The 25,768-nt window shown below is 52.2% G+C and overlaps 3 protein-coding genes across 5 annotated transcripts in view; all 3 read right to left on the bottom strand.

Moving 5' to 3' along the window:
* Nucleotides 1-209: 209 nt before the first annotated feature.
* Nucleotides 210-13,568, bottom strand: MYCBPAP (MYCBP associated protein). 2 transcript variants are annotated; one of them, XM_027691336.1, is made up of 22 exons: nucleotides 13,451-13,568; nucleotides 13,327-13,381; nucleotides 12,784-12,887; nucleotides 12,551-12,706; nucleotides 10,781-10,929; nucleotides 9,731-9,878; nucleotides 9,528-9,631; nucleotides 8,864-9,038; nucleotides 8,428-8,543; nucleotides 7,602-7,752; nucleotides 7,300-7,415; nucleotides 6,489-6,598; nucleotides 6,065-6,164; nucleotides 5,544-5,733; nucleotides 4,859-5,046; nucleotides 4,160-4,300; nucleotides 3,701-3,988; nucleotides 2,767-2,888; nucleotides 1,913-2,028; nucleotides 1,287-1,408; nucleotides 866-1,102; nucleotides 210-362 (listed from the first exon to the last, which is right to left on the bottom strand). In XM_027691336.1, exons 2-22 carry the CDS (start codon nucleotides 13,344-13,346, stop codon nucleotides 297-299), a joined length of 2,919 nt encoding a protein of 972 aa, XP_027547137.1. In that variant the 5' UTR covers nucleotides 13,347-13,381; nucleotides 13,451-13,568; the 3' UTR covers nucleotides 210-296. The 2 variants fall into 2 exon arrangements, with proteins under 2 accessions (XP_027547137.1, XP_027547138.1); XM_027691337.1 differs by lacking the exons at nucleotides 12,551-12,706; nucleotides 12,784-12,887; nucleotides 13,327-13,381; nucleotides 13,451-13,568 and adding an exon at nucleotides 11,586-11,728 and having other exon boundaries at nucleotides 9,528-9,878.
* Nucleotides 13,447-15,498, bottom strand: RSAD1 (radical S-adenosyl methionine domain containing 1). The gene is made up of 6 exons (XM_027691832.1): nucleotides 15,316-15,498; nucleotides 14,559-14,692; nucleotides 14,276-14,480; nucleotides 13,841-14,206; nucleotides 13,684-13,747; nucleotides 13,447-13,598 (listed from the first exon to the last, which is right to left on the bottom strand). The coding sequence occupies exons 1-6, from the start codon at nucleotides 15,496-15,498 to the stop codon at nucleotides 13,447-13,449; spliced, it is 1,104 nt and encodes a 367-aa protein (XP_027547633.1).
* Nucleotides 15,499-17,841: 2,343 nt separating this feature from the next.
* ACSF2 (acyl-CoA synthetase family member 2) overlaps nucleotides 17,842-25,768 on the bottom strand; it is a 36,677-nt gene continuing 28,750 nt past the window's right edge. For both annotated transcript variants that reach the window (XM_027691748.1, XM_027691747.1), the window contains exons 11-16: nucleotides 20,620-20,727; nucleotides 20,348-20,499; nucleotides 19,769-19,910; nucleotides 18,391-18,501; nucleotides 18,149-18,217; nucleotides 17,842-18,054 (exon numbers count right to left, since the gene is read on the bottom strand). In XM_027691748.1, coding sequence (XP_027547549.1) covers nucleotides 18,004-18,054; nucleotides 18,149-18,217; nucleotides 18,391-18,501; nucleotides 19,769-19,910; nucleotides 20,348-20,499; nucleotides 20,620-20,727 — 633 coding nt within the window. In that variant the 3' untranslated portion in view covers nucleotides 17,842-18,003. The remainder of the gene's footprint in view (nucleotides 18,055-18,148; nucleotides 18,218-18,390; nucleotides 18,502-19,768; nucleotides 19,911-20,347; nucleotides 20,500-20,619; nucleotides 20,728-25,768) is intronic.

The raw sequence follows: 25,768 nt of genomic DNA, 5'->3' as shown, positions 1-25,768 counted from the left end.
AAATTCTTCCTTAGCAGAAATGCCAGTATTTTCTAGTCCTAACGTTTTCTGAGGCAGTGATATTTCTTGCCTTGTCTCTTCTTGGCAAGTGATCATCTGTAGCAGTAACAGATGATCCAGCAACAGTCCCACATCACAGCATGTCAGAAAAGAGGCAGCCCAGTATTTGTAATCACTGAATCACTTCAGAAAGAAGAATCACCACTCAATCTGTGTAAATATGGTTATTTATTTATTTTTTAAAGCAAGTCTATTTCTACATGCAAAGGGTTTCAGCTCTCCCACTGCAGAGCACGTTATTGCTTTAGATCCTCAAATAAAGACACCATTTCACTCACCATTGAATCCAGCAGCTTGTAAACCTGCAGCAGAAATCAAGAGAAGACAGTTGCAGTGAAAACACACAAAGAAACCCTGAGGATAAGACTGACAGAGATGGTTTCTCACACTGGAGTACATTATCATATGGGCACACACACAACCACACAGAAGTGGCAGCCTGCTAACAGAGCTCTAGTAATAACTTCTCTGGCTATGAAGTGTGTTTAACATTATCTGAGGTACAATTAATTCAGCTGATCCCTCAAGAGTCCACAAGTATGCTGAAGACATCCCAGATAGAAGTCCCGCATGTGGCTATGTGATGGCTGGATTTCTTCTAACAGATTCCAGGTTGGAATAAAGGGCATCTTAATCTGGATTTCACAGATTTACCTTGCTGCAGCACAAGGGACATATGTCTGTCAGTTTTCTGAGTTTAAAAAAATGTTTACCTCTCCTCCTGAGCCTCAGTGTAACTTACAAGCAAAGAACAACCCCAAGAAAAGGACAAAACCCAACAAATACAAGCTTTGGTCAGACTCACTTCAATATAGAGTTTTTCCTGGTATATTCCAAATGAAACAGAGTCCACCTGCTCCTGAGGAGATTCTACTCCCTCTGTAGTTACAGCTCCCTCTTTCTCCTTCAGTGATGAAGCGGCAGATACCCGCTTCTCATCTTTTACTTTTGGGTGCTCTGCTCCCTCTTTCACCTTCACTGACGCAACGGAAGATGTCCGCTTCTCATCTTTCGCTTTCAGCTTTCTGCTGCCTTGATGTTCCTAATCAGGGACAGACCAAGAAAAAAAGGGACTTGGGTCAGAACACCACTCAGACAAGATGCACCTCCCAGGAGCAGCACCTCTTCCACTGGGTCAGAAATCAGCTCAAACTCAGGATACACAACCTCAGAATTGTTCACATTGTCCCCTGCACTCGGGGCTCACCAGGCATCCCAACACATACCACTTTCTCTTTCCCTGGTGTCGCTCTACTTTTTTTGCGTTCTTTATCCTTTTTCTCTTCTTTCTTAGTGGCTGTTTTGTCTTCCTTTCCTCCTTTTTTTTCTCCTCCTTGCTTTACTTCCTCTACTAAAGAAAGAATTTCAATTACCCAAAAGCATCCACACATCCAGAAAGACCAGCCCACTGCACTAACACTGTGGGAGTGTATTACTTTTGCAATGTACTTCCCTCTTTTTATTAATCTGAGCTGTACTGCACTGAAAAACAATACCTTGAAGAGTACTTTGTTTAAATAAGGAATGAAGAGGTCTCAGATGTGTATCAGAACAAGCCTGTAAGACAGCTAATAGTAAGGCAGTGTTTGCTGGGTCAGTCTGTGTGAAAACCACAGCTACCCGTAGCTGAATTAAAAGGCTTTTTTGTGAGGTGGTTTTTTACTGATGCCAAACCACAGATCACAATTAGTACTGTGACTGTCACACAATCTGCCTTTTTTTTCTGATGCATTTTCTTATAAAAGCTTTGAGGGGGACCTGCTTAAATTGAAATTTCAGTCGAAATTCATCACGTTTTCTGGATTTCCAACAGTCCACAGAAAGCAGTTGCTGTGCTAAAACTACCATTTACCCATTTCCTCTGGAACAGCATCTGCATAGGTGTCCTTCTTAAGCAAGCCATACAGGGATCTCAGCCTCAGAGCGTGACTCACCATATCATCAACTGCTCCCCGCCACAGCTGGAGGCTGAGAAAAGGATCAGGATCAGAAGGGAGACAGTGCAGCAATTGCCACCTTGTTTTAACCCTGTGCCCAGAAGTAAAGGCACCTTACAGCTGAGAGCTGCTCTATACAACTAAACCAACAAAACAACACCCACAGTCTAAATATCTGTGCGGAGAGATGCAAAACTGCTTTCCTCATGTTAGATCCCTCCAAGGTCTCAAAGGTTTGCAAATCAACAGGCTCACAGGGACCCATAAATACTACTGTGAAACTAGGTCTGCTCCTCAACATGACACACATTGATAAATCAGCATCAACCTGCTCTTGTTTACCAAGAGGAACCTGCATCCTTCTAATTTAGAAGCAACGAGAAGCTTTTGATATGTTTACAGTCTGAAAGCCTGAGCAAAGAACAGAGAGACTGTATGAGGGAGGAGAAAGTTATCTGAGTAAAAGGGTACAGAAAATACCCAAAGGTTTCCTAAATACAGACTAGAATAATCTTGCCAGAAATAATCTTGTACACTCTCCAAAATTACATGCATTTAATATTCTAAACTTATCTCCAGAAGGAAAAAAAAAAAGGCATTTGGGTCCTAGACAGCTGCTACAATTAAGCTATAAAAAAAGAGTGTAAAGATGACTTCTAGACCTCATATAATTATCTGCACTCTGAATCACAACACTTGCAACAGAGCTCTCTGAGGCTGTTGATCACACAGTGCTTTCACAAGCTTTTTCCTTGCAAAGGCAACACACCAGAGTGGATACAGAAGGTCTGACTGAACTGGCCTCTGTTCAACACACAGCTCCAGAGCTGCCTTATTGAGCTGGGTCAGTGCTTCTTCCCGCTGCTCCTCCCTGGGGATTGACATTATGGCCTGTGAGAGAAAAGACAGAGGGTGTGTGGAGCACTTCTCAGGGTTCATTCCCAGTCCGTGGGCCCTGAGCTCAATGGAACCACCATGGCTCTCTCCCTGGACACCAGCCTGAAACCAGGCTGCCCTGGGCACTTACACACGCACATGTGGCTTCCTATACAGCTGGGATTTGCCAAGGTCCCCAAGATCCAGGGAACAATCCCAGATTCCCCCATCAGACTGACAGTAAGCTCCTTTGCAACTTCACAGGTGTGCTGGGGAACAGGGATTCCAGCGAGCTGCAAGGCTCCCAAGTAAAGCTTAGTTATAAAAGAAGTAGAGAAATTTCCAAGAGAGCACTACAGAAAAACCGCTGACAGAATCCAAACCACTCTTGCTTTAATCTAGGGAGGTCTGTACTTTATCCACAGCCTGTCATGAGTGCCCCCTTAGTTCTCTGATGAATAGGAAGGACTCTCCAAGGCAAGAGCCCTTAGGGGAGCCACGGGAGGCTGTAAGACTAGCCTGCCCCCCGCATTCAGTCCTGGGATGACAGAAAGCTAACGGGGGAAGAGCTTAAAATATCTATTATGTTGTCTGGTTCTCTTTTCTTCTTCACACAACAGCCCACAAAGTCTCTCTTGGGAACCTCTTTACAAGAGCACTGAGGGTGTGGTCAGCAGAGCCAATACACATCATAAATCATCTCTAACTCCCAGCACATAGGCAGCAGACCTTTGGGTGGGCTCCACACTGGGGCAGGCTGAGCTGTTTGAAGGGAAATGAAAACACCATCAGCTTGTCACAGCATCAGTGGGAACAGAGGTGACCACCTGTTTAAAGTCCTCAAGGGAAAGGTTCCATCCTGACGGGCCTGCTTCTTCCTCCTCAATGCTCATCTTTTGCCTCGGAGCCTCCTCTAGTGATTTCTTCCCACCTGGGAGCTCCGTGGTGCTGCTCTGAGCAGGGAGAGGCTCCACAGTGCTCTCCTGGTACTCTGTGTCCTCCTCTGCAGTGCTCCTCTGGTCTGAGAGCACTTTCTCCTCGAAGGCTGAAGGCACAGTCATGTACTGTCTCCATAGTTCATGCAGCTGCTTTACCACTTGATACTGATAATAAAACTGTGGTAACAGGGAAAAAGTAAACAGACATGACTTTTGCCTTTCCTCTTCAAACCCAACTGTTAAAGCCTCCATGGCAGATTCTGCCAGCTCCAGAAACCCAGGGATGCACCAGCCCCATTGATCTGCCCTCCCTGTTACTTCAGTTACCCATCAAATAGCAAACATCACCCCGGGATTCTTCCTGTGGAACAACTCTTCCTCGGTGGCATAGGCAGGAGATGGGGTGCGCTCTGGGGTCCTAACTTGGTCAAGAAGTTCATTGAGATTGTCTTTGACTATAGCAGCACCTTCTCGAGCAGCCAGGTCACTCTGAGGCACCACAACAAGAACAGCATGTGTGAGTCCCCATTCCACAAACAAACACACAAACAAATTCACTCCCACGCCAGTAACCACACGTATACATTACACAGGGTTACAAGGACAAGAATAACTGCAAACCCTGCTGAGCGCAGCAGTACTGCCAACAGCTTTTCAAATAAACCCTACAAATCCTCCCTCAAACTATGCTTTTCAAAGCGTAGTGTAATTTTCATTTTATACCTTAAATTATCATAGTGTACAACACACAATCCCATCTCCACTAAGTAACTAATGAAATTAATTACCAACCGAAAATTCATTTTTAAAGGGCCAGCGTGAACACTTTAGGAGACACAGTCATGTCTTTAGTAACAACATTACAAAAGACTGCAAAGTTCCCCCATGTTATTTAGCAAACCTGCTATGTACAGACATTCTGTAAATCATCTCACTCCCAGCCCTAATTACACAGCAATAAAAATACCAGTTGTTCACTCCCACCCTTATCCTCTATTTGCATATAAAGTTCAAAGCTCACAGTTACCCAGTCACATGCTTGGTTACCTCCAGATTCTCTCTGAAGTCAGCCAATTTATCCTCATACACAGCAATTCCCCAAAGGGTCACCTGCAGCAGAGCTCCTCCTAATAACAGAGGATGTGTCCTAAATTCCCAGGGCTCACTGAAAATGCCTGCTCTCCTTGACTTGAAAAGAAAGGAAAACCTCCGAGTTTCTCCAGGCAAAATTACACCTGAAATAAGAGAGAAAATGCATCGGTCTGCAAGAAGCCACCTGGTTAACTTGACCCTTTTCCAACCCCACCCCAAGTGTCCCTGTCTCTGTAGGAGACTCTTTCACCATAGTTGAGCTGGTTATCACACTTCATCCAGCTATTCTTCTCCTTCCAGATTTACTCCCAGTCCCCATGCTACTGAACTGGTGTTATTTCCACTGCATGCTCCTTCTACAGCAAGCTCAGTTCTCCAGCAGATGATGGTCCATTTGCCATCAGAAAATGATTCACTTCTCAATATTCCACCCATTTGCACTCAGAGTAGGAGCAACCTCCTTTCCTTTAGGTTTCATGAGAGGGATCTGCCTTGCACAGCTCTTTTGGGGTGAGTCAGCTCTGACACCCAGGAACTTCCTCAGGAGAATCACCCAGCAGTGCTGTGCCATTAGTCAGACTCCACATCTCAGGAAACTCCCGAATACCTGCTCACTGGCTGAGGTACAAAGGTCTCATACCTGGTCTGGTATCAAAGTAAAAACATGGCATCCTCCTCCCCTCGGTTTCTCTGGAGGGAATCTGCTGGGGCAGCCTCATCCAGCTGTACCAGATGGCAGCTGTGCCATCATTGCTCACCGTCAGGAAGCTTTCGGCCTCCTCACCAGCCAGAGTCTCGAAGGTGAGCCGGGCAGCAACACCAATTTCATTCTACAACGAAGAGGAAAAAGATAACAATTTCATGCAGGATTTATCCTGCATGAAGTCATAGCTCAAATAAGGGGTTGAACCTTGGTAGAACTTGTAAGGCAGGTCCAGTGAAGTGGTCATTATACAGAGAGAGCCTGGGAATCTAAGCTCACACCACAGCCAGAGCAACCCCTTCTGTCCCTACATCTCTCCAGAGCAAACATAGGGATACTCTATTATGTTCAGAATAAAGTCCCCATTCTGTGGCCTGGGAGTGACACTCATTGTACAGCCATGACTTGGGAACTCACACAGGCTTAGCTTGACTAAACAATTAAAATCTCACAATTACCCTGCAAGAAGTCATGCCCTTGATCCAACGAGCAGGCTTGCCACAGAAAACTAAAGATAGATGCTTTTCTTCTTCTGGAGCCACATTGCAGGAGTCACTGCTACAGAAAACAAGAGCCAGCATTTTAATGGAGTGAAATCACTTTCAGAGAGGGGAGAACCAAGGATAATTTACAAGACCCTGTAAGAAATAATCCCAACTAATGCTTTTCCACACACTCATCTCCTTAGGGACAGAGTCTTGCTCCTTAGACACAAAGCCTCAAGGCAAAAAGATTTCTAAATCTGGTGATTATATTAAAATATGCCTTTTTTGTGCCCACTGAAGGTTCCTCTCCGTTCTGGCTGAAAACAGCTAAGGGTACCTTTATAGACTGGTGGTACATATCCAAAACTCTTTACTTCTGCCACGAAGTAAAGCTTACTCAGTCTCTTCAGAAGGAGTGGAACATGGAGAAGCAGAACATGGAGAAGCCTCTGCCGAGACAGACGTGAAAGGCTGCCCTTTACCAATCAGCTCCAGTCCTTCCAGATCCTGGACATACACAAAAATGATCAACTCAGGATTTCTCTTTTTATATAGAAAGGAAATTATAATACCAGCCAAACGCACCAACTCAGTCAAGAAAAGTGAAGTTGAAGTATCTTGCTCCTACAATGGTTTTTAGAGGTATACAAAGAATGCTCAAGAGACTTGGGAAGGAACCAATTCTGAGTTTCCCAAGAATCCTAGATGACTGCATTCCCCACTACAAATGATGCATCGATGGGAAAAGTCTCCCTCATACACATTTCTCATCCCCAGAGACAGGTTTCAAAGACAAGAAAAGTGAGGTTTATTCTGTTTTTAGGAGGAGGGACTACCTGCCTTCAGATTATTTTAGATGTGTGTTTTCCACATGGATAAAGTGTCTTCCCTCTGTTCCAGGGCATTAAATCAAAGTCCTACACCACTATTTGGCAGGTTTTTTCATGGCCTAGGTCCTGGCAGCTTCATGTTGCTGGTTTGGGGTCATATTCTGAGGCTCCTAGACCACTCCACGCAACACTTTGGGAGGCCAGACAACTCCTTCATGGGTGTGGCCCTCTGGAAATGTCAGAACTTCCAAGAAAAGGACTGTGGGGCTAAATTTTAGACTCCTAATGCTTTTTCAGACCCAGTTCTTGGCAATTTTATGTTACTCTACTGACAAGAAACAAGAGACACAAAGAATGTCCCTGCTCCTCTGGTCTTACCGGCTTATAAAAACCCAGCTCCTCCAGGACAGATTTCAGCTCCTGCCGCCGATGTTTCAGGAAAAGACTCTTATCCCAGGTTAGATGGCAAGGAATCTTTGTTGGGGGCTTCAGAGCTGTGGAAATATCCATACAAGAGCTCACTCTCTACATACTCACATGCCTATTAAATTTCACTCTCTGCCAAATTTAGGCCTCGTGGTGTTTTAAAGAGGAGGCTCAACAGATAACTGGGAAGCAGCTGCTCCCTCCACACCTGTGGCCCATTTCTGTGGAAACACCTCTCTGCAGTGCTCCCTTACCCATTTCCTTCTGGACAGTGCGGGGTTTGCCCACATGAGTGATTGGCTCTCGGTCCCCACGTTCTGTCCGAGTCAGTGTCAGCGTCAGGCCGGTGAGTTCATCTCCAACACGGTCGGGCTGGCTCCAGAACTCGCTTCCTACTCGGTATCCCTGAGGTGGAAAACAAGGCTCCCACTGATACAGAGTTGCACAGCTACCTGCTATTTTCATAGGGACTAGAAAGGATCTGATGCTGCCTATATGAACATTTTAATAGTCTATGAATTATCCCTTTCTGCAGAGCAAGCCAAAATTTCTATCAGGCTGCTGTCAAAGACAAAAGAACTTTCTTCTACCTAGTGCTACGTGAAGGTTGAACGATATTAAAATAAAGCCTCACACAAATGCAAATTCTTTGACAGTGCTATAAATGTAAAAAATTTATTTTAACACAGGATCGTCCCATAATCCTCCTGCCTTGGCCATACCCTTTTCTCCGTGGCAATCACTAAAATCCAAGCCTGAATCAATCAGATCTCTCTGCCCCCTGGAACAGCAATTGTGACATGTTCCCATGTCACTTCCCTGGGCAGGACAGTCTTTGTCGAGAGTCTAGAAATGGCACTTGCTCATCCCCACTTTCCTCTGAGTAGTATGGATAGCACAGTTCCTGGTTTTATTTTTGAAGTCCTTGAAAGCTCTGCTCACACACCAGGCTGAAGGACTCAAGAGTGGCTTTGATAAATACCCACTGACAGCTCTTCAGAGATGTTACTCATCACACCAGTGTCTGTGCTGTTTCACAAGAGCAGCACATTCAGGACACACAGGAAGTGGGGCTCTCACCTTTCCAGGATGGAGGTAGGGGAGACTCCGGTCAATGAGGTCCCTTTCTTCCATGACTTGCCTGTAATTCTCTGCGATGTTCATCATCAATTCATTCTCTGGCTTCTGAAGAATTTCTGTAAAGAGGAAACATCACATCATCGGTGCTGCACTTCTGGGCACACCCTTTGACACTATTGTTGTTCACCTGTAACCTACTTACACTGGCCCCTGCCAAATCCACTGTCCTTGCCCCAGCCAGAGCCACCAGCTCACCCTCCCACCACATCCACAGCCACTAGCACGTGTGGGAGCTCTGAGAACATGGAATTAGACTGCAATGGCAATAGGATTAACCCTGGTAGGTGATGACCACTGCAGTTTGGTGTGGGGACATCAAACTCCCTCACCTACACGCAGAATTTTACAGAAGGAGGCCTCTGCAGCTTTGTCTCACCTCCTAGGTGTTTCTCCTGCTTTTTCCTGATTGCCATATGATGGCTCCAGTTCTGGAGAGCTCTGTGCCCTGCTAGTTGGGCCTGAGGAGCCTTTTTCTTCTTCTCTCCTCCATGTTTCTCTTTCAAAGCTGCTGCAGTAACATCCGGACGAGGTACCTCAATAACATCTGCTGTCTGATGAGAAAGGAAACACTAAATGAACCTCTTCATGCACACCAAAACAAGAATGGGAGAGGGCAGGAGAAAAGAATTATTCAGATTGGCTGTACTTTTACATTAGCACTCTAAGAGGAACAAAAGCAGGGCAGTAGGAACACACTCAGAGACAACGGAATGATTTATCTGAGTAATTAGACTCCAGCAATGCCATTGCTGCAACACCAGCTCTTCCCTGATGCCAACAGAAGAGCACAGAGGGAAGAGGAAGCCTGTGTAATTGCTCCCTCCATGACCTGGTCCTGCACACAGCACTCCAAAACCTGCTGGTGCAGTTTCTCTGATGGCAAACCCTCCCTGCAGAGTGTGACGAGGCTGGGAAAACCACACCTCAGGTCTGACCTGCTCCTGATAGGTGCTGGAAAGCATCGAAAGGTACTGCTGGCACCACGCTCCACCTCTGGAAAAGTGCCACACAGCAGCATTTTCCTAACTTTACAAACCAACCCGAGCGCTTCTTCTGGCCCAGACTTCCATCTTAAACTCCTGGACACTTCCCAAAATGTGATGAGGGAGAATCTCTTCGCAGCCATCAGCAAACTCTTTTGGTCCTACGACACACACACACACAAAAATACCCAGCCCCAGATCACTAAAGTTTGGCTTAGCAAAACCAAAATCCAGAGATAAGATGTGAAGTTGAACCCTACCAGGAAAAGTCAGTGGTTGCCTGGGTGCCCTGGGGGAAGCGGGATGTGCTACAAGATGTGTCACCTCCTTGGGTCGGTATTTTCGAACGAGGTAATTCCTCCTAACTGGAATTCTCCCAGCATCATGGGGAAGGCGTGGAGCATGAACCTGCAGGAAATAAACAGTAACAGTGCAGTTAGGTACACACTGACTCACCTTTAATCCATCTGATGCTTTTAGGATATGCAGAGGTCATATCAGTACAGTCACTGTAAGAGTCCTGGAAAGGGACTTTTCACAAGGGCCTGGAGTGACATGACAAGGTGGAACGGATTCAAACTAAAGGATTAGGTTTAGATTAGATATTAGGAAGAAATCCTTCCCTGTGAGGGTGGTGAGGCCCTGGCACAGGTTGCCCAGACAAGCTGTGGCTGCCCCATCCCTGGAAGTGTCCAAGACCAAGTTGGACGGGGCTTGGAGCAAACTGGGATAGTGGAAGGTGTCCCTTCCCATGGCAGGGGGGTGGAATGAGATGATCTTTAAGGTCCCCGCCAACCCAAACCACTCTATGATTCTCTGATTCCTCCCCTATGAGGCACATTATGCAGCTGCAGAGACACCAGCTCAGTTGCTGTCTCATTCCTCTGAACTCTGGTTTATAAGAGGGGCAGGGAGAGTTTTAAATCACTTTCCCAAAAGATTTCTGCTGCTGTGTCACTCGATGTCAAATGCTTCCACTCACACACTGTGACTCAAGTTTTGGAAGGAAAGCCATGAAAACTACTAAACAACTTACAGGTCTTATGAGACCATGAAGTTGGAGAGGCAGATGATTTATCCTTCCAGTTGAAAGTACTGTGTAAAGACTGATAATTCTTTATTTTTTGCCATTGCACCTAATGATGTGACATTTTATCATGATAAAGAGCATGACAGACAAAATGGAGTAAGAACTCAACTGCAAGAGTGAGTTTTGGCTTAAGTAAATGGGCTGAACCCTCTGTTAAACACATAAAAAGAGTATATCAGTTAAGGCAGCTTTTTCTACCAGTAGAAATACTCATACATACTTTCTCCAGGTCCTCCACCTTAATTGCAAGTGCCTGGATATCCTCTCCTTGCAGAACATTTGGATCAGGCTTGGGCTCAGGCTCAGGCTCGGGCTCAGGCTCTTCTGAAATTGTTGTACTGGGCCGTTCAGAGGTCTTTTCCTTCTTGCCTGAAAAATACATGAAGAGACCTCCTCTTCAGTCTCCCAAGGAAACACCATCTTCCTCTTTCAGCCTGGTTAATCATTTCCAGCTGACCACGTTTGGTTTTGGTTTTGTGGTTTTTTTCTTAAGGTTTCACAGAACAACTGAATTCAGCATCTTTTGTAATTGGAAAAATCAAACTCTCAGAAGCAGCAAGGACCAAAGTGGGTCAAGCAGGATTCAACTGTCTCACCCTTTATTCCAGATGAGATAAATACAGATAAATAGAGCTCCCTGCAGGAGGAACAACAAATTCCTGGGAAGCTTCCTGTTCCAGCTGCTAGTGCAAGGATACAGCCTCCCCGCAGTCACCCAGCACAACAAACCACTGGATTTCCAGAAGCTCCTGAATAGCAAAACAGCTCTGAAATAGCCAAACCCGGGCAGAGCCGAGCCGGGCCGGGCCAAGCCGAGGGGACCGCACTGGGGGCTGTTCCCCCCCTTAACCTGCGCGTCCCTCCCGCTGGGCTCATTTAAAAAACCCAAACTATAAGAATAACGACACGGGGGCCCCTGGGTGGGAAGGGGCTGTTTGTGGCGGCTCCACCCCGGGCCTCGCTGAGGCCGCAGGCCCGGCCCGGCCCGGCCGCCGCTGCCCAGGCGCGCTCCGCGCCGGCCGTACCCGGGGGGCTCCGGTTCTGGGGCCGACTGCCTCGCTGCGACGCCATGTCCTGCCGACCCCCCGGCACCGACCCCGGCACCGACCCCGGCACCGACAGAGCCCGCGGGTCGCGACAGGGCCCGACAAGTCCCGGAGCCCCCGCGAGGCACCGCCCCCTGCCGGCGCACCGCGGCACCGCCCCGCGCGACCCCTGCCGGCACGCATGCGCCGTGCGGCCGCGGCACGGCCGGGACACCGAGGGACACCGGGAAACACCGGGATACCGGGACACATCGGGATACACCGGGATACCGGGACACACCGGGATACCGGGACACACCGGGAAACACCGGGATACCGGGACACATAGGGATACTGACACTGCGGGATACCGGGACACACCAGGATACTGACACTGAGGGATACCGGGATACACCGGGATACCGGGACACACTGGGATACACCAGGATACCGGGACACACCGGGATACACCAGGATACCGGGACACACCGGGATACCGGCACTGAGGGATACCGGGACAAGTCGGGATACCGGGACACACCGGGATACAAGGACTGTGGAATACACTGGGACACCAGGATACACCGGGACATACCAGGATACCGGGACTGCGGGATAGTGGGACACCAGGACATACCAGGATACTGGGACACCCAGACACACTGGGACATGCCAGGATACCTGGACACCGGGTCTCCAGGATACTGGGGCACCAGGACTCAGGGACACAGACATACTGGGGCTCTGGGACACTGGGAGACCGGGGACACCAGGACATCAGGCTCCAGGACGCCGGGGACACCAGGGCTCTGGGACACCGGGCACTGGGACATCGGGGTGCTAGGCCACTGAGGACACTGGGACCTGCTCTGCAGGAAGCCCCCCTGGATGATGCCGCTGCCCCAAGACCCCTCAGCCAGCACACAGATCTTGTGTTTTATTATCCGTTGTTGCCGTTCACAGACCCCACGTTCTGGCCACCGTGTCCATCTGTGTCCGTCCCCCACTGGGTTCCCCCTTGGTGGGCACCAGGCAGTGTCCAGCGCCGCTGGAGCTGGCACAGCAGGTCTGGCAGCAGCGAGTCCAGCACGGCCAGGCCGGCCCAGGTGCACCGCAGGCCACTGGGGGAGAGGCAGGGGTGAGCTCCAGGGCACAGGGGGAGACCCCCCTGCTCCCCACATGGGTTCCTGGGGCTCACCTGCTGTCCAGGAGCAGCCAGCCCTGCTCCTGCAGCGCCCGAGCCTCCCCCGGCACCCCGAACACGGCCTGCAAGCTGAGCTGGGGGGAGAAGTGCCCCCAGTGCTGTATGCCCAGGGCAAGAGAGGGGCATTAGTGATGGGGCATCAGTGATGGGTCACTAGTGATGGCTCATCAGCATCCCACTGCCCCGAGTGGTCTCCAGTAGAGCTGGAGAGGGACTTTGGACAAGGGCCTGGAGTGACAGGACAAGGGGGAAAGGATTCAAACTGGAGGGTAGTTTTACTTCAGATATTAGGAAGAAATTCTTCCCTGTGAGGCCCTGGCACAGGTTGCCCAGAGAAGCTGTGGCTGCCCCATCCCTGGAAGTGCTCAAAGCCAGGTTGGATGGGTCTTGGAGCAACTTGGTGTTGTGGAAGGTGTCCCTTCCCATGGCAGGGGGTGGAATAAGATGGTCTTTAAGGTCCCTCCCAACCCAAACTATTCCATGATTCTATGATTAGTGGTAGGTTGATGTGGGGGACCCCCACGGGTGGCTCCTCACCTCGTGTGTGACACCCTCATCTGTGCGTAGTCCCAGGGTGAGCACCTCCTCCAGCCTGTGGGGACACGGAAAGCTGTGGGGCAGCACGGACGGGGAGGGAGCATGGGGGGACCCTGGTACTCACTGCTCCAGTGGGCTCAGCACCACCCGACTCCTGGTGCCATGTCCCTGGCTCTGCACTTCCCGCATCCAGGCAACAGGCTCTGGCGTCTGGACACGGGCTTCCCGGCTGCAGCCGCCCTCACCCCGTGGCATGAAGCGCCCGTGCGCTCCTGCAGCAGTGAGGGAGGGGGACAACAGAGTTCAGGGGGCACATGGCCACACACACATGCCCCTGGCTCCCTGTCACCCCCTTACCTGGCCCCACACCGATGTACTGGTCAGCCCGCCAGTACGAGAGGTTGTGGTTGCTGAGGGCACCCTGAGGGGAGAGCGTGGCATGGGGTGAGATGGGGCTGAGCCTGCTTGGGGAACAGCATGGCACAGTGGGGACACGGCATGGGGGGTACCCCACCTTGCGTGCAAAATTGGAGACCTCATAGTGGCGGAAGCCGGCGGCCATCAGCACAGTGCGGGCTGTCTGGTACATGTCGGCCAGCAGGTCCTGGGGGGGTAAGGGCAGGGTCCCCCCCCGGACCTGTGCCGCCAGTGCTGTGCCCCGCTCCAGCGTCAGCTGGTACAGGGAGATGTGGTCGTCGCAGAGCCCCAGCGCTGCCTCCAGCCCCTGGGCCCAGGCATCCCGGCTCTGCCCTGGCAGCCCGAACATGAGGTCGATGGAGGTGCGGCCGGGGAAGAGCCCCCGCGCTGCCTCCACGGCCTTCCGCGCCTCCGCCGCTGTGTGCTCCCGGCCCAGCAGCTGCAGCTCGGCGTCGTCCAGCGACTGTGGAGGGAGTGTGGTCACAGTGGGGTCACGGGGGGCTGCAGGGCCGTGAGGGAGAGCCCCTCTCACCTGGACGCCGATGGAGAGGCGGTTGACGCCGGCCGCCCTGAAGCCGGTGAGCCGTGATGTGTCCGTGGAGCTGGGGTTGGCCTCCAGCGTGACCTCGGCACTGGTGGGCAGATGGGCAGCCCCCGCCACGGCCTCCAGCACCGCCGCAATGGTGCGAGGGCTGGCCAGGCTGGGGGTGCCACCACCGAAGAACACAGAGGTGATGCTGTAGGGCAGAGGTGGGGAGTTACAGGTGGGCACTGGAGGGCCCCGTACCCTGCCATGAGCCCCTCTGTGCACCCACCTGTGCACCTGGCTGAGGCGCAGCAGGGTGCGTGCCTCCCGCACCAGGCAGGCGCGCACGGCCGCCTCATCCACCGCCGGCACCACGTACGTGTTGAAGTTGCAGTAGGAGCAGCGCTTGCGGCAGTAGGGCCACTATGGGCACACAGGGGGTGTGGGGGACGGCCATGCCCCCACCCCCAGGCACCCCACTTTGAGGGGGGACAGCCCTAGCCCAGTGCATGGGCCCCAGTGCCCCTGACAAGGCACACGACCCACAGGTGTGACTCTTCATGTGCACGGCTCAGGGACCCCCACAGCAACCTGCACCAGCACATGGCTGGGGAGTCCCACCTGTGCCCCATGACACTGCAAGGCCACGCTGCCCCACCACGCGTGCAAGCCCCGGGGTCCCCAGCGTCCCATACACACCCACATGTATGCAAGCCCCAAGCCCTCACATTCACCCTCCACCAGTGCAAGCCCCGAGGTCTCATGTGTCCCCCCACGCGTGCAAGCCCCAGGACCCACGTGCATCCCCACGTGTACAAACCCGGGGTCCCTCGGTATCCCCTTGTGTGTGAACTCGCGGTCCCCGCACACCCCGGCGTGTGGAAGCCCCTGGGTCCCCGTACACCGTCCTGTGTGTGAACACAGGGGTCCCTCTCCCCACGCGTACAAGCCCCAGGACCCACATGCACCCCCACGAGTGCAAGCCCGGGGTCCCCTCATACAACAAGCCCCGGTGTCCCCGTGTCCCACCCCGTGTCCCCGCTCACGTGCACGTAGAGCGCGGCTGTGGCGGGGGCGGCCGGTGCTGGGACCGGCTGCGGGGCCGGTTCCGCGGCAGGACCCGGTCCCGCGGCAGGACCCGGTCCCGGTCCCCGTCCCGGGCCGCCCCCGCCAGGCCGCGCCGCAGCGACCGCCACGGCCGCCCTTCGGCACCCCCGCACCGCCGCCATGGGGCCCGCGGGCCGCGGCACCGCCCGCCCCGGGCGGGCACCGAGCGGGGCCGCCCCCGGCTGCGCGGGGCCGGGGCGGAGCGAGGGGGAAGGGGAGGGATCGGGAGTGAACCTCTGCGCTCCTAACGGGGCCCTACAGGGGATGCTCGGTGTGAGTGACGGGGATGCCGGGGTCGGTGTCCTCTCCCGGTACCAGGGATGCCGGGACAGTGTTCTCCCCCGGCACCAGGAGTATCGGGGGATGCCAGGGCCGGCGTCTTCTCCCGGTGCCGGGGGTGCCGGGGTCAGTGTCCTCTCGCGGTGTCATCCCCGGACACACGGTCCCGACGAGGCTGGGGCATTCCGCAACCTGCCCCCGCATCCTCCCCCGGCTGCTCCACGGGGCCGGGAAGGGTTTTCCAGCGTTTTGGCGGAGGGAGCCGTTGCTTGTCCCCACGCAAGGTTGTGCAAACCCACTGCTGACGAATCCCAACGTTATTAGTTCTTAATTTGCTCTATTAATAGCCACGGGGAAGTCCGAAATGCAGATTCCCTTTTCGCGGCCAGGAACGGGTAGTTTTGTGTAACCCACCCCTGACGTAACCTTTCCGGCTGCCTGGAGTTCCCCAGAAGGCAGCGAGGGCTATAAGAGCAGGACCCAGGCATGGTAAGGGCAGAAAGCCATGGATGCTGCCTGGAGCCCTGCACACACCGAGCCCATACTGCCAGGCATGATGGACAGCTCTTCCTGTACGGTGAGTATTTACAGCCGGGGCTGCATCGTCCCAGAGGCTGGAATGGCCATGGGACATCTCGGCAGGTGTCCTGGCTGGCGAGGGCTAGATGGGCCCCAGGGAAGGGATGGGGATGGTAGGGAAAGCTTCCCCAGCACCAGGCTCTGCTGGGGCTCAGACCTCTGGTTGATGTTGCACCACTCCTGGGACAGAAATGGAACTGTGGGGTGCAGGGATGGGGTGGCAGGGGCTGTACCCACTGTGCTGGCTGTGACTGGGGCTCACTGTGTTTCTCAGCAGTGTGCCTGCCCTCACCAGCCACGGCTGACACCACCTTCATTTCTTACCCACTGCCCCCAAACTACAGTGAGCACGTGAGGCACCTCTGGGCAGCTCAGGGGTTGTGCCAAGGGTGGAGTTACCAAACAGGGATGGGAGGAGGCCTGTCCTGCACCTGGGTTAGTGCTGTGGGAAGCAAAGGAAGGTAAAAAGTCCTTCCCTAGACACCAATCACAGGGATCCACTGCATCCCCAAGGTCGCTGGCTGCAGTTGCTGTCATAGAGGTAACAGTTCCTCCCTCAGGAAGGAATGTTACAAGAGTCCTAAAACCAGGGGAGGGAGGAGACCTGAGTGAAATGTGGAGGATCAGTGCTGACACCAGCCCCACGAGCAGTTTGGGATCAGGGGAGGAACTTACTGGAAAGACACTGAATAGAAAGGGTCTGACACAAATCATCCATGCTTTTTTCTTTCAGGTAGCAGATACGAGCAGTGGACTTGTCCACTCGGTCTGCTTCCATGGGTAGAGCCCACAGTCCAGCTGGGAGACAAAGGATTGAGACCTCGCTGAGGCTTCCCCCTCTCTCCCCGTTGCATCATTTCCCTCCACCCACTGGAGGAAGCTGCAGCACGGAGGAGGCCCAACCTTAGCCCTGCTCGGGAAGGAAGCAGGAGGGAGACAGCCTTGGCGAGAGTTGTCAGCAACATTATCTGCTTTCCAGTTGGGGTGGGACACTTCTGCTGGCAAGGAAGAGGAGCTCTGCTCTTCCCCTTCTCGCAGGAGTGTTTCATGGTTGGGAGGTACCAAATAACTCCCGTAAAATGCTGTCCCAGGTGTGCTGTGCTTCGCACTGCCAACAGGACAGGAATTTTGGTATTTCTGCAAAAACCTTACTGTCTGTCTTGTCCAAAACAACAAAATAAACCATGCCAAGTCTACTTCAGAGAATTTTTTGTGGGGGAAACACCTGGGGGAGGTGTGGGAACAGGGTAAGCTTTTCCAGCCAGCTTTAGGGAGCCCCTTCCCATGCAAAGTTTCATTCTCTGAACCCCCTGCCCTTCATTTCAAGTTCAGTAGCTGTTATATGACCCAGGAGTCTCACAACACCCAAGCAGAGAAGGCATCACCCACCCTGGGAAGCCAGACCAGGGTGTTAGGACTTAAAAAATGTCAGTGAAATACCTACTAGCATCTGTTCAACTCCTCTGAAATGGCTGCAGCCAAACTGCTCAGAGACACACAAGATTTTTAAATCTTCATAAGGTCTTTCAGTAACCGGACAGAATTCCAGAAATATGCATCCCTTCCTCACACCACAGTATTTGTCCTGGCAAAGAAACAAACCCAACTGGGAAAAAAAGGCGCTCTGTTTTATTGACTAAAAGTGCCATCAGCCTGATGTCAGGGAGGGAAGGTCTCCACTGCGTAGCCCAAGGCACAGGTGAAAAGCAGACTGAGAGCTGCTGGTCCTCCAGTTGATTTATCCCAGTTTTTGCTCTGCCTTCCCAATCTCACAGCTGAAGGAGCTTCTCCATCTGCTCCCTCAACTTGTATTTCTGAATCTGGAATAAAGGGCAGAGAGGAAGAGGAAGAGACACTCGGGCAGCAGCTGGGATAGGAGGCCAGAGCTCCTCCCCTACCCCCGTCCCCTCTTACCTTGCCTGAGACAGTGAGTGGGTACTGGCTCACAAACACAAAATAACGTGGGATCTTGAAATGGGAAATCTGGGAAGAGAAAAACAATGGCTACACAACCCCTCAGGAACAGCACAGCCAGCCCAGCTGGCACTGCCAGGGCTGGGTCCCCCAATGCTCTAAATCCATGGGTTTTCATCTGCCAGTCCCCAGCAGCCACTGGGTGTACTGGTCTGTCAGGGAACTGAGAATGGGAGACCCACCTTCCCTTTGCAGAAAGCCTTCAGCTCTTCCTCAGTGCAGTCCTGCCCAGCCCTCAGTCGGACGCAGGCACAGACCTCTTCTCCCATCCTCGAATCCTTCACACCAACCACCTGGTTGGGACAGATGGACAGTGTGACCCCTGGGGACAGCCCTGTCCTCTGGCAGGGTCTGTGTGCTGGCCCACACCACTGGATGCTGGAATCATGGTGTGGGGCTGTGTAAAGGCAGTTTGAGCTGCTTGACCATCCCACTGGAGCTTTCTACATGACATCGAGGCTACCTGGAAGAAGTTCTCAACCATCTGCCAGAGGAAAGGTGGCAGAGCAAGCTGAGCACCTGGATCCCAGCACCTTCCTCCTCTGGTTTTGCAAAGTGACTGGAGCGAGGGCTGAGTCAGACCAGACCAGCTCATCATGCCTGCGACACGGACCTGTTGTCCCTCTGCTTCCCGAAAAATGGGGCAAGAGGTTTCGCAACCAATGGAGAGACTTGGTAGACTGCCATGAGTGCTTTGGGATCTCCAGATGGAGTGGCAGGGGAGGGATGAAGTCGAATTAAAGGATTATTTGAAACCCTTATAATCGCAGATCTTAGTGGACCCCCGCCCGTGATACCAGGAGATGGGCTTCCCAAGCCTGAGCTCTCTCCAAAGTTTGCTCACACTATTCCACAACAATCCTACTGTCATTCCCCGCCTTGAACCGGTATCTCAAAATCCTAGAGACACGTCGATCCTTTTGAGTCCAGAGCAGTAACAGAAAGCCCTAGAAACCACATAAACAGGGCTGGTTTGCAACCCATCTGCACTGGGACTGTTCCAAGGAGAAATGCTTGCCTGGCACAGGCACAACACTGACTAAATAACCAGTTTATTTATGGGGAAACTTGTCTGGCACAAAACCTGGAGGAGAACAATCCCAGCAGACTGGGAGCAGCTGCTCAGTGCTGCAAATCATTGCTGTCTTGAGAAGGGGTGAAACAAAGTCTCACTCCTCATCTCCAGGGACTCATTGGAGCAGCCTTTTTGGATGTCAGAGTTGAGTAATTACTAGTAAAAACTGTCCTTCCAGACTGCTTTCCAAGTAAGAATTTCAGAGGGAGCTAAGTGGACAGGCAGTTTAAAACTGAAGAATGACAGGCTTGCAGATGTGCAGCTGATGCACGAGGGGATTGCCCAAATCGATGTGCCCCACTTCAGGAGCTCTACCTGCCCCTCCCACGCCATGAGCCTCTCCCTCCTCCTTGCCAACCAATATTACACGGCAGCTGATGCTGAAAATGGGAAGACAACCAGGTCCCAAGCAGCAATCTGAGAATCTCTGTGTACAGGTTTCCCAAAAAACAGCTGCTCACCTACGTCACCTCCCTCCCACTCACCTGGACCTCCTCAACCTTGGGATGGGTGTGGAGAAACTGCTCAAGTTCTGCTGGGTAGATGTTCTCTCCACCACGAATAATCATGTCCTTGCAGCGGCCTATAATTTTGCAGTAGCCGTGCTCATCCAGGCTCCCGAGGTCCCTGCAATGACACCACTCTCCAAATCCTGTCCCAGCTGGGTGGAAGAATGGCTGATGCTCCCACCCAGTCAGGCTATCCAGAGTGTAAAGGCTGAGGAGGCACCTGAACACACGAAAGAGATCAAAGACTCCCACTCCAGCCACTGGCAGCATCCACACTGCATCAGGGTTTAGGAGGGAGGCAATTCTTGCCCCTGCACTGTAGCCCCACAGTCCCTCCATCCACCAGTGGCCAAGTGATGATCCCCTTCTCCAGGGACACTCAGCACCAAGGGCTCTGTGCTAAAAGCTGTTCTGAAGTGTCACAGATAGATCAGAGGGATAAATTAGGTCAGTTTTCCTTGCTTTGGAAATCCCAGCCAAGCACTCCGATACACACCCATGCATCCCTTTCCAGTGTGGACGGTCTGGGAGGAGTGGGGCTGTTCCCAGACTCACCCTGTCTTGTACCACCTCTCAGCAGTGATCACTTCACTCGTCTTGGCAGGGTCATTCCAGTAGCCCAACATGACGCAGTAGCCGCGGACCTGAAGCTCCCCAGGAGTGTTCAGAGGCACAGACTGCCCTGTTTCTGGATCCTCAATTTTTGCCTGGAAGAGAAGAAGGGCTTAGTCAGAGCCCAGCGTGGTGGCATGTCCCAGCTCCAGCACCAGACAGGGAGGTCTGCTGCAGGCAGAGGACCTGGAGCGGGTGGAGAAGGTCATGGTCACCTCTGTGTGGGGGAAGATGTATCCCACTGTCTCGGTTCTCCGGTCCATGCTGTCATTGGGGAACCCCATGAAGGTGACAGGGCTGTTTTCTGTGGTCCCATAGGCAACCTGCAATGACAGGAGAGGAAATGTGTCTCAAGGGGAAAGGGGACCACACAGCTCCAGGCACAGGAAGGAAAAAGCCAGTGATGACTGCAGGGGAGAGTGGGGTGGGAGGAGTCACAAGTCATTCAGGTCACAGGCAAGCCCTGCTCTCCTGGCTGTGGATGGGACTCTCCAGACACTCCTGCCAGAGAGTCTTGGAGAAATAGGAGCTAAAGTAGCACTGCACCTGCCCACCACGGCCTTCCTCACCTCCATGGCAGTGCTCCAGACCCAACCACACTTGGAGTGTCATGTACTTTTGACACCCCAACTACTATTCTTGGAGGAGTTCTCCCTCCTCTTTTTTAACCCTTGTTTCTCCAAGCCCTGTCCTGTTGACTCCACACCATCTCTGCCAGCCCCTGACTTTGCCTTGGTGCCCTTGCAGCCACAGTGCTGAGTTCACCTTGCATCTCCTACAGCTCAGGGCACATAGGACATCCCTTTGGAAAAACCCTGGAGCCAGCAGCAGGCTCCTGTGGGAGACGGCTCAGCTGATTGCTCCAGATCCTTTTGTGCAGACATCAGCCCCTCTAACCCTCGTAAGGGTATCACGAGGCTGCACAGTGCTCAGCACAGCTGCCCTTACAGACCAAAAGCCTCACAGCAGGACAAAAGCTTCTCGCTGCTAAACCTCCCTCACCGCTAATCCCAACGGCAGGCTCCGAGTCACCTCAGCTGAAGGTCACTTCTCCTCAGAGGAAAATTCCAGCGCTTTATGCCCAGCTCAGTGGCCCGCTGAGACAGCAGGAGCTGTGCAGGAGGTGCTCTGGGCAGCTCTGAGCTGCACCAACAGCACCATTGCTGGGACTGCTGCTTCATCTCCAGCTCTCAAGAGCTGCATTTCTGCAGCGGGACATTCTGGAGCACTGCTCTGGTGTCTCTAACCTGTTCACTGGGTTGTGTGCCTTCAGGCAGGGTGACATCACTGATGTCACCCATTACTGTCACCAGTGGCTGCTTTGCTGGGAGAGCACGGCTGAGAAAAGGCTGATGCAGGAAGCATTTGCTCCTTTCTCCTCCACAACTCCAGACTGACATGTGAGCAGCTCTGACCTGCTGAATCACAAGGCCCAACCATATTCCTACAGTCTTGGCACCCAGATCTTGTCAGTTCCTTCCAAGCAAAAGCCCGGGCATGCCAGCATGGTTATGGCTTCTGCATGGTGCTCACCAAGCTCCAGGCACTGAGCCCCAAATTAACAAGGGACTTTGCAAAGGACTATGATGAAGCATTTGAACAAGCATGGAAATATCCCGAACAAGTTGAACGTAACACTGGTATAATGTACAGCCCTGTGTAACAACACTGGAGTACTTGGCACTTTCCACGGCTCAGGGCTGCTGAAGGATCTCACGGTGGGCACAGTTTGTCACAACGGTTGATGCTCTTGTTGACTGCACCAGGGTCAGCGTGAATTTGAGCTGGAGCCTGCTCTTAGCCAGGAATCCGAGGGAGAACATCTCCAGGATGCTGCAGGGACCATCTGGTGCAAACTGCTCTGCTAGGAGCCTGGCAGCCCCCAGGGAGCGACTGTGAATAGGCTTCTCCTACCAGACACAAGGACAGCTTCCCAGTCGGGTGGAAACCCACAGCGTCTCATGCTCAGACAGGATTTCTCTCCCACCCACTAATATGAGTCCTGTGGCTGGATCAAATGACTGACGAGACACAAATCCAAGACCTTAAACACTTATTAAAAATCCCAGCGCCTTTGTTTTTTTGTTTTACTCTGCTGGATGAATTGCAGTGTTGGTTCCAGGATCCCAGCCAAGCCCTGAGTCAACCCTTGATGCCTCTCCGGGTCGCTCCAGCAGTTTAATTGGACACAGGAGCAGGCAGCTCCCTGGCAGGACGATGCTGCGAGTGCCGTGGCTCACCAGGTTCCTCCAGATGCCTGGCACTGTGCCGTGCACGCCAAGCACCGGCTGTCACTGCCTTGGCTTGTGGCTCGTCCCCATAAACACCCTCATGCCCTCAGGAATGGGATTCCTGATCGGCCCAGAGGGCAACGTGGGTCTGAACCTCCAGCCCCAATCTGCTGCCCCATCCCTGCCTTTCCCTGACTGCATCAGCACCCTATTCTGCAGCCAGATGTTGTTCCAGATCTCTCCAAGATGTTATTTCTCTCCTGAGACGGTTTTCCCCAGCTGTATTCCCAAGATGGAGGCTGGAGCAAACCCTTGTGCCAGCACTGCTGTCCTTCCCAACCCTTATCTGACACGTGGAGCATCCTCCAACATCTCCGTTGTCAACAGCAGATGGAACAGCACTTCCACAAAACCCCACATACCAATTTAAACTTGGAGATATCCATGAAGATTCCTAGGTTTCATGACCCAAAGGGACACTTAGCATCATCTAGCCTTGTCATCGGTGCAATTCAGTCCAGAAAACCTCACCCAATAATTTCAGCATCAGCTCCATAATTTCCACTGGAGCTGTATCTAGTGTCAAAGCAAAGCTTCCCAGAGGCAAGGGTCCAGCTCAGACCCTTGGCTTCCAGAGGAGCTACAAGAGTATAGAATATAATTAACTGTAAAGACCTTTTTTACTGTAGGACCACAAGTGACCTCCCACTACCCAGATCAGTCCTGCCTTCAGTCATGACAAGGACAGCTCCAAAACAAACGGCTGCCTAACTTGCTCCTACCAACAAGAGATTCATTCTTTGTGAATCCTAAGCCTCTGTCTAAACCAGGAATAAAAAGAACATCTTAGCAGGACTGTGTTTTTTGAGGCACATTTCACAAACATTTCCTGCCAGTGCTGTTTAAACACTGGCCACTGTGGAACAGGCAAAACAGCCTGAAGAGGGAAGCGTCTGAAAATTAAAAATAAAGTGAAAACAATCAGACTCCAGTCTCTTTAGTAAACATTTGGGAGGCAGGCTGATCTGGTGGGGACAGTGGGGACTCTGAAGATCCTGGGTTTTTCCCAACTGTGCCGCTTATTTACTGCATAATTTGGAACAAGCCACATTAGCCCTCTGCTCCTTGGTTTTCCCCTGCGTTCAACAGCAATAAAAACACCCACTTCCCTCTGTGTTCAGCTGCTGCTGAAAGCTGTGATGAAAAGGTTGGATCTGGTACTACCAGTACCCAGAGTGGGGTTATACCAGCAGAAGGTCAGGGGTGCAGGAGAACATGAGGTCCTTGGAGGACACTCACCCCTGGACTTGAGAGATGCTCAGGGAGAATCTTCATGTCCCTCATCACCACCCTCTGGTTGTGCCACGCTGGAGGATGGTGATGGCAGGGCTTGAACTGCCAAACTAAAACCTACAGAAATTGAGTTTTGCTGGAGACAATATTGGCCTTGGAAAAAAGCAGCAAATTGACCGTGAAATAATAGGGATTTTCAGACTTCAAAGAGGGCGTAATGAACAACAGAAAGCAGGCTGGCAACCCAAGAGATGTGCTCAGGGACCTCGAAGAGGCCCTTTGAACCCCTCTCAGTGTGGATGGATCTAATTATCCCTAAACCCGTGCTGAGTGCGTGTCTGCCTCGGATATCTCCACCAAAGCCAGCCCCAGCCCTTCCCATCACAGCCAGCTCCAAACTGTTCTTAACTGAGCCACGACCTTTCCTCACTCAGCTGCTCACTACCAAGATCACCCTAAACTCTGCTATCCTCTGGGCACATGTGTCTCCTTGCTTTGGAGATATCCCACCATCCCAAATTGTATTGGAATATTCCTGAACCTTCAGGTTAACTTTGCTGCTGCACAAAACAAAGTCTGATCACATCCAGCCTGTGTCACACCGAGATTTCATTTCCTTCCCCAGCAACAGTACCATCTTTGTGTCAAAAACGTCAGGACACAAACAAGCAGGTCTTGTAGGACAAACCTCCAACGGTGGCCACCCTGTTGGCATCTCTCCCCCATGCAGAGAACTGCCAGACAGTCCCAGTTTGGATGGGGCTTAAAAGAGTTCCCAAAAATACTAGGTGCCCAAAGCACCCTCTTTGTGCTGTGGCACGCAATGGCTTTGCCCCAGGAGGTGACCACTGCAAAAAGGACGACTCAGCTTGCCCAGGCTGAGACTTGCCACCGGGAATGAACCTCCTGTTATTGCCCAGTGAGGACAAGCTGCTCCTCATGGTCTGGAGTTAAAGCTGCCTCTCTTCCCAGCAGAAGCCTTGAGTGAGGCTTGTAAGTATTTCCCCCATCCTGCCAGCGTTGCAGAAGTGCTGCCCAGTGGCAACCAGTAAAAGCATGGGCAGTTGCTTACTGGTTTATCCACAGCGTGATAAAAGATCTTTGCTGTGGAATTAACTCCATCCTTCCTGGCACTAGGGCCAATGCATTTGGGAAAAGTGGAATTAAAGGGAAAAAGTGAGAGGAAATGTGCAGAGAAAAAGTGTCTTGTGAAGGGAGAAAACCACCATTTTGGGGGTACCCGAATGCTCAAAGCTGTCAGAGAAGGAAACTTGGCAAAAATCTAGGGTCAAAGGTAGCATCCCTACTGATTTGGAGAGCTCAGCTCCCACCAAAGACATGGCTCGAAGCCCAGGATCTTGTTGCCTCCATGCTGCATTTTCAATGTCCTCACAATCCATTCTCACAGCTTCTGCAGCTACTGAAACCACCTACTCGCCAGATCCTCCCCAAAATCGAGGTGGGGTGGGATGGGGAGGCCATGGACAAGCGGAGAAATTGTCACCATGTGGAGCCTATTTTCCATTTTGTGAATAGGTGGGACTCATGGCTCAGGATCATTTGGGAAAGCCAGAAATCTTTGATGGATGTTCCACAAGGGAAGAAGGCTCCGCTCTCCTTCGGAGCCTGCGAGATCTGCAGAGAGGACAAGAGTCCTGGCCAGAGCAGTGGGATGCTAGGGAATGCCTGGTGCCTTGCAGGGTGAACACAGCAGGGCTGGGAGAGCTTCACAGGAGAGGCCAAGAGCATCACTCAGCAGCTGCTGGGATCAGCAGAAGGGAAGGCTGGGTGGACATTACAGGGAGCCAAACTGGCAACAGATTGATGGGTGGAGGCCATG

The sequence above is a fragment of the Neopelma chrysocephalum genome, unplaced genomic scaffold (assembly GCF_003984885.1).
Source record: "Neopelma chrysocephalum unplaced genomic scaffold, ASM398488v2 Primary Assembly neopelma1_84, whole genome shotgun sequence".
Lineage (NCBI taxonomy): Eukaryota > Metazoa > Chordata > Aves > Passeriformes > Pipridae > Neopelma > Neopelma chrysocephalum.
Note: the sequence above shows the minus strand (reverse complement) of the source record. Positions and strands in the feature narration are given on the sequence as shown.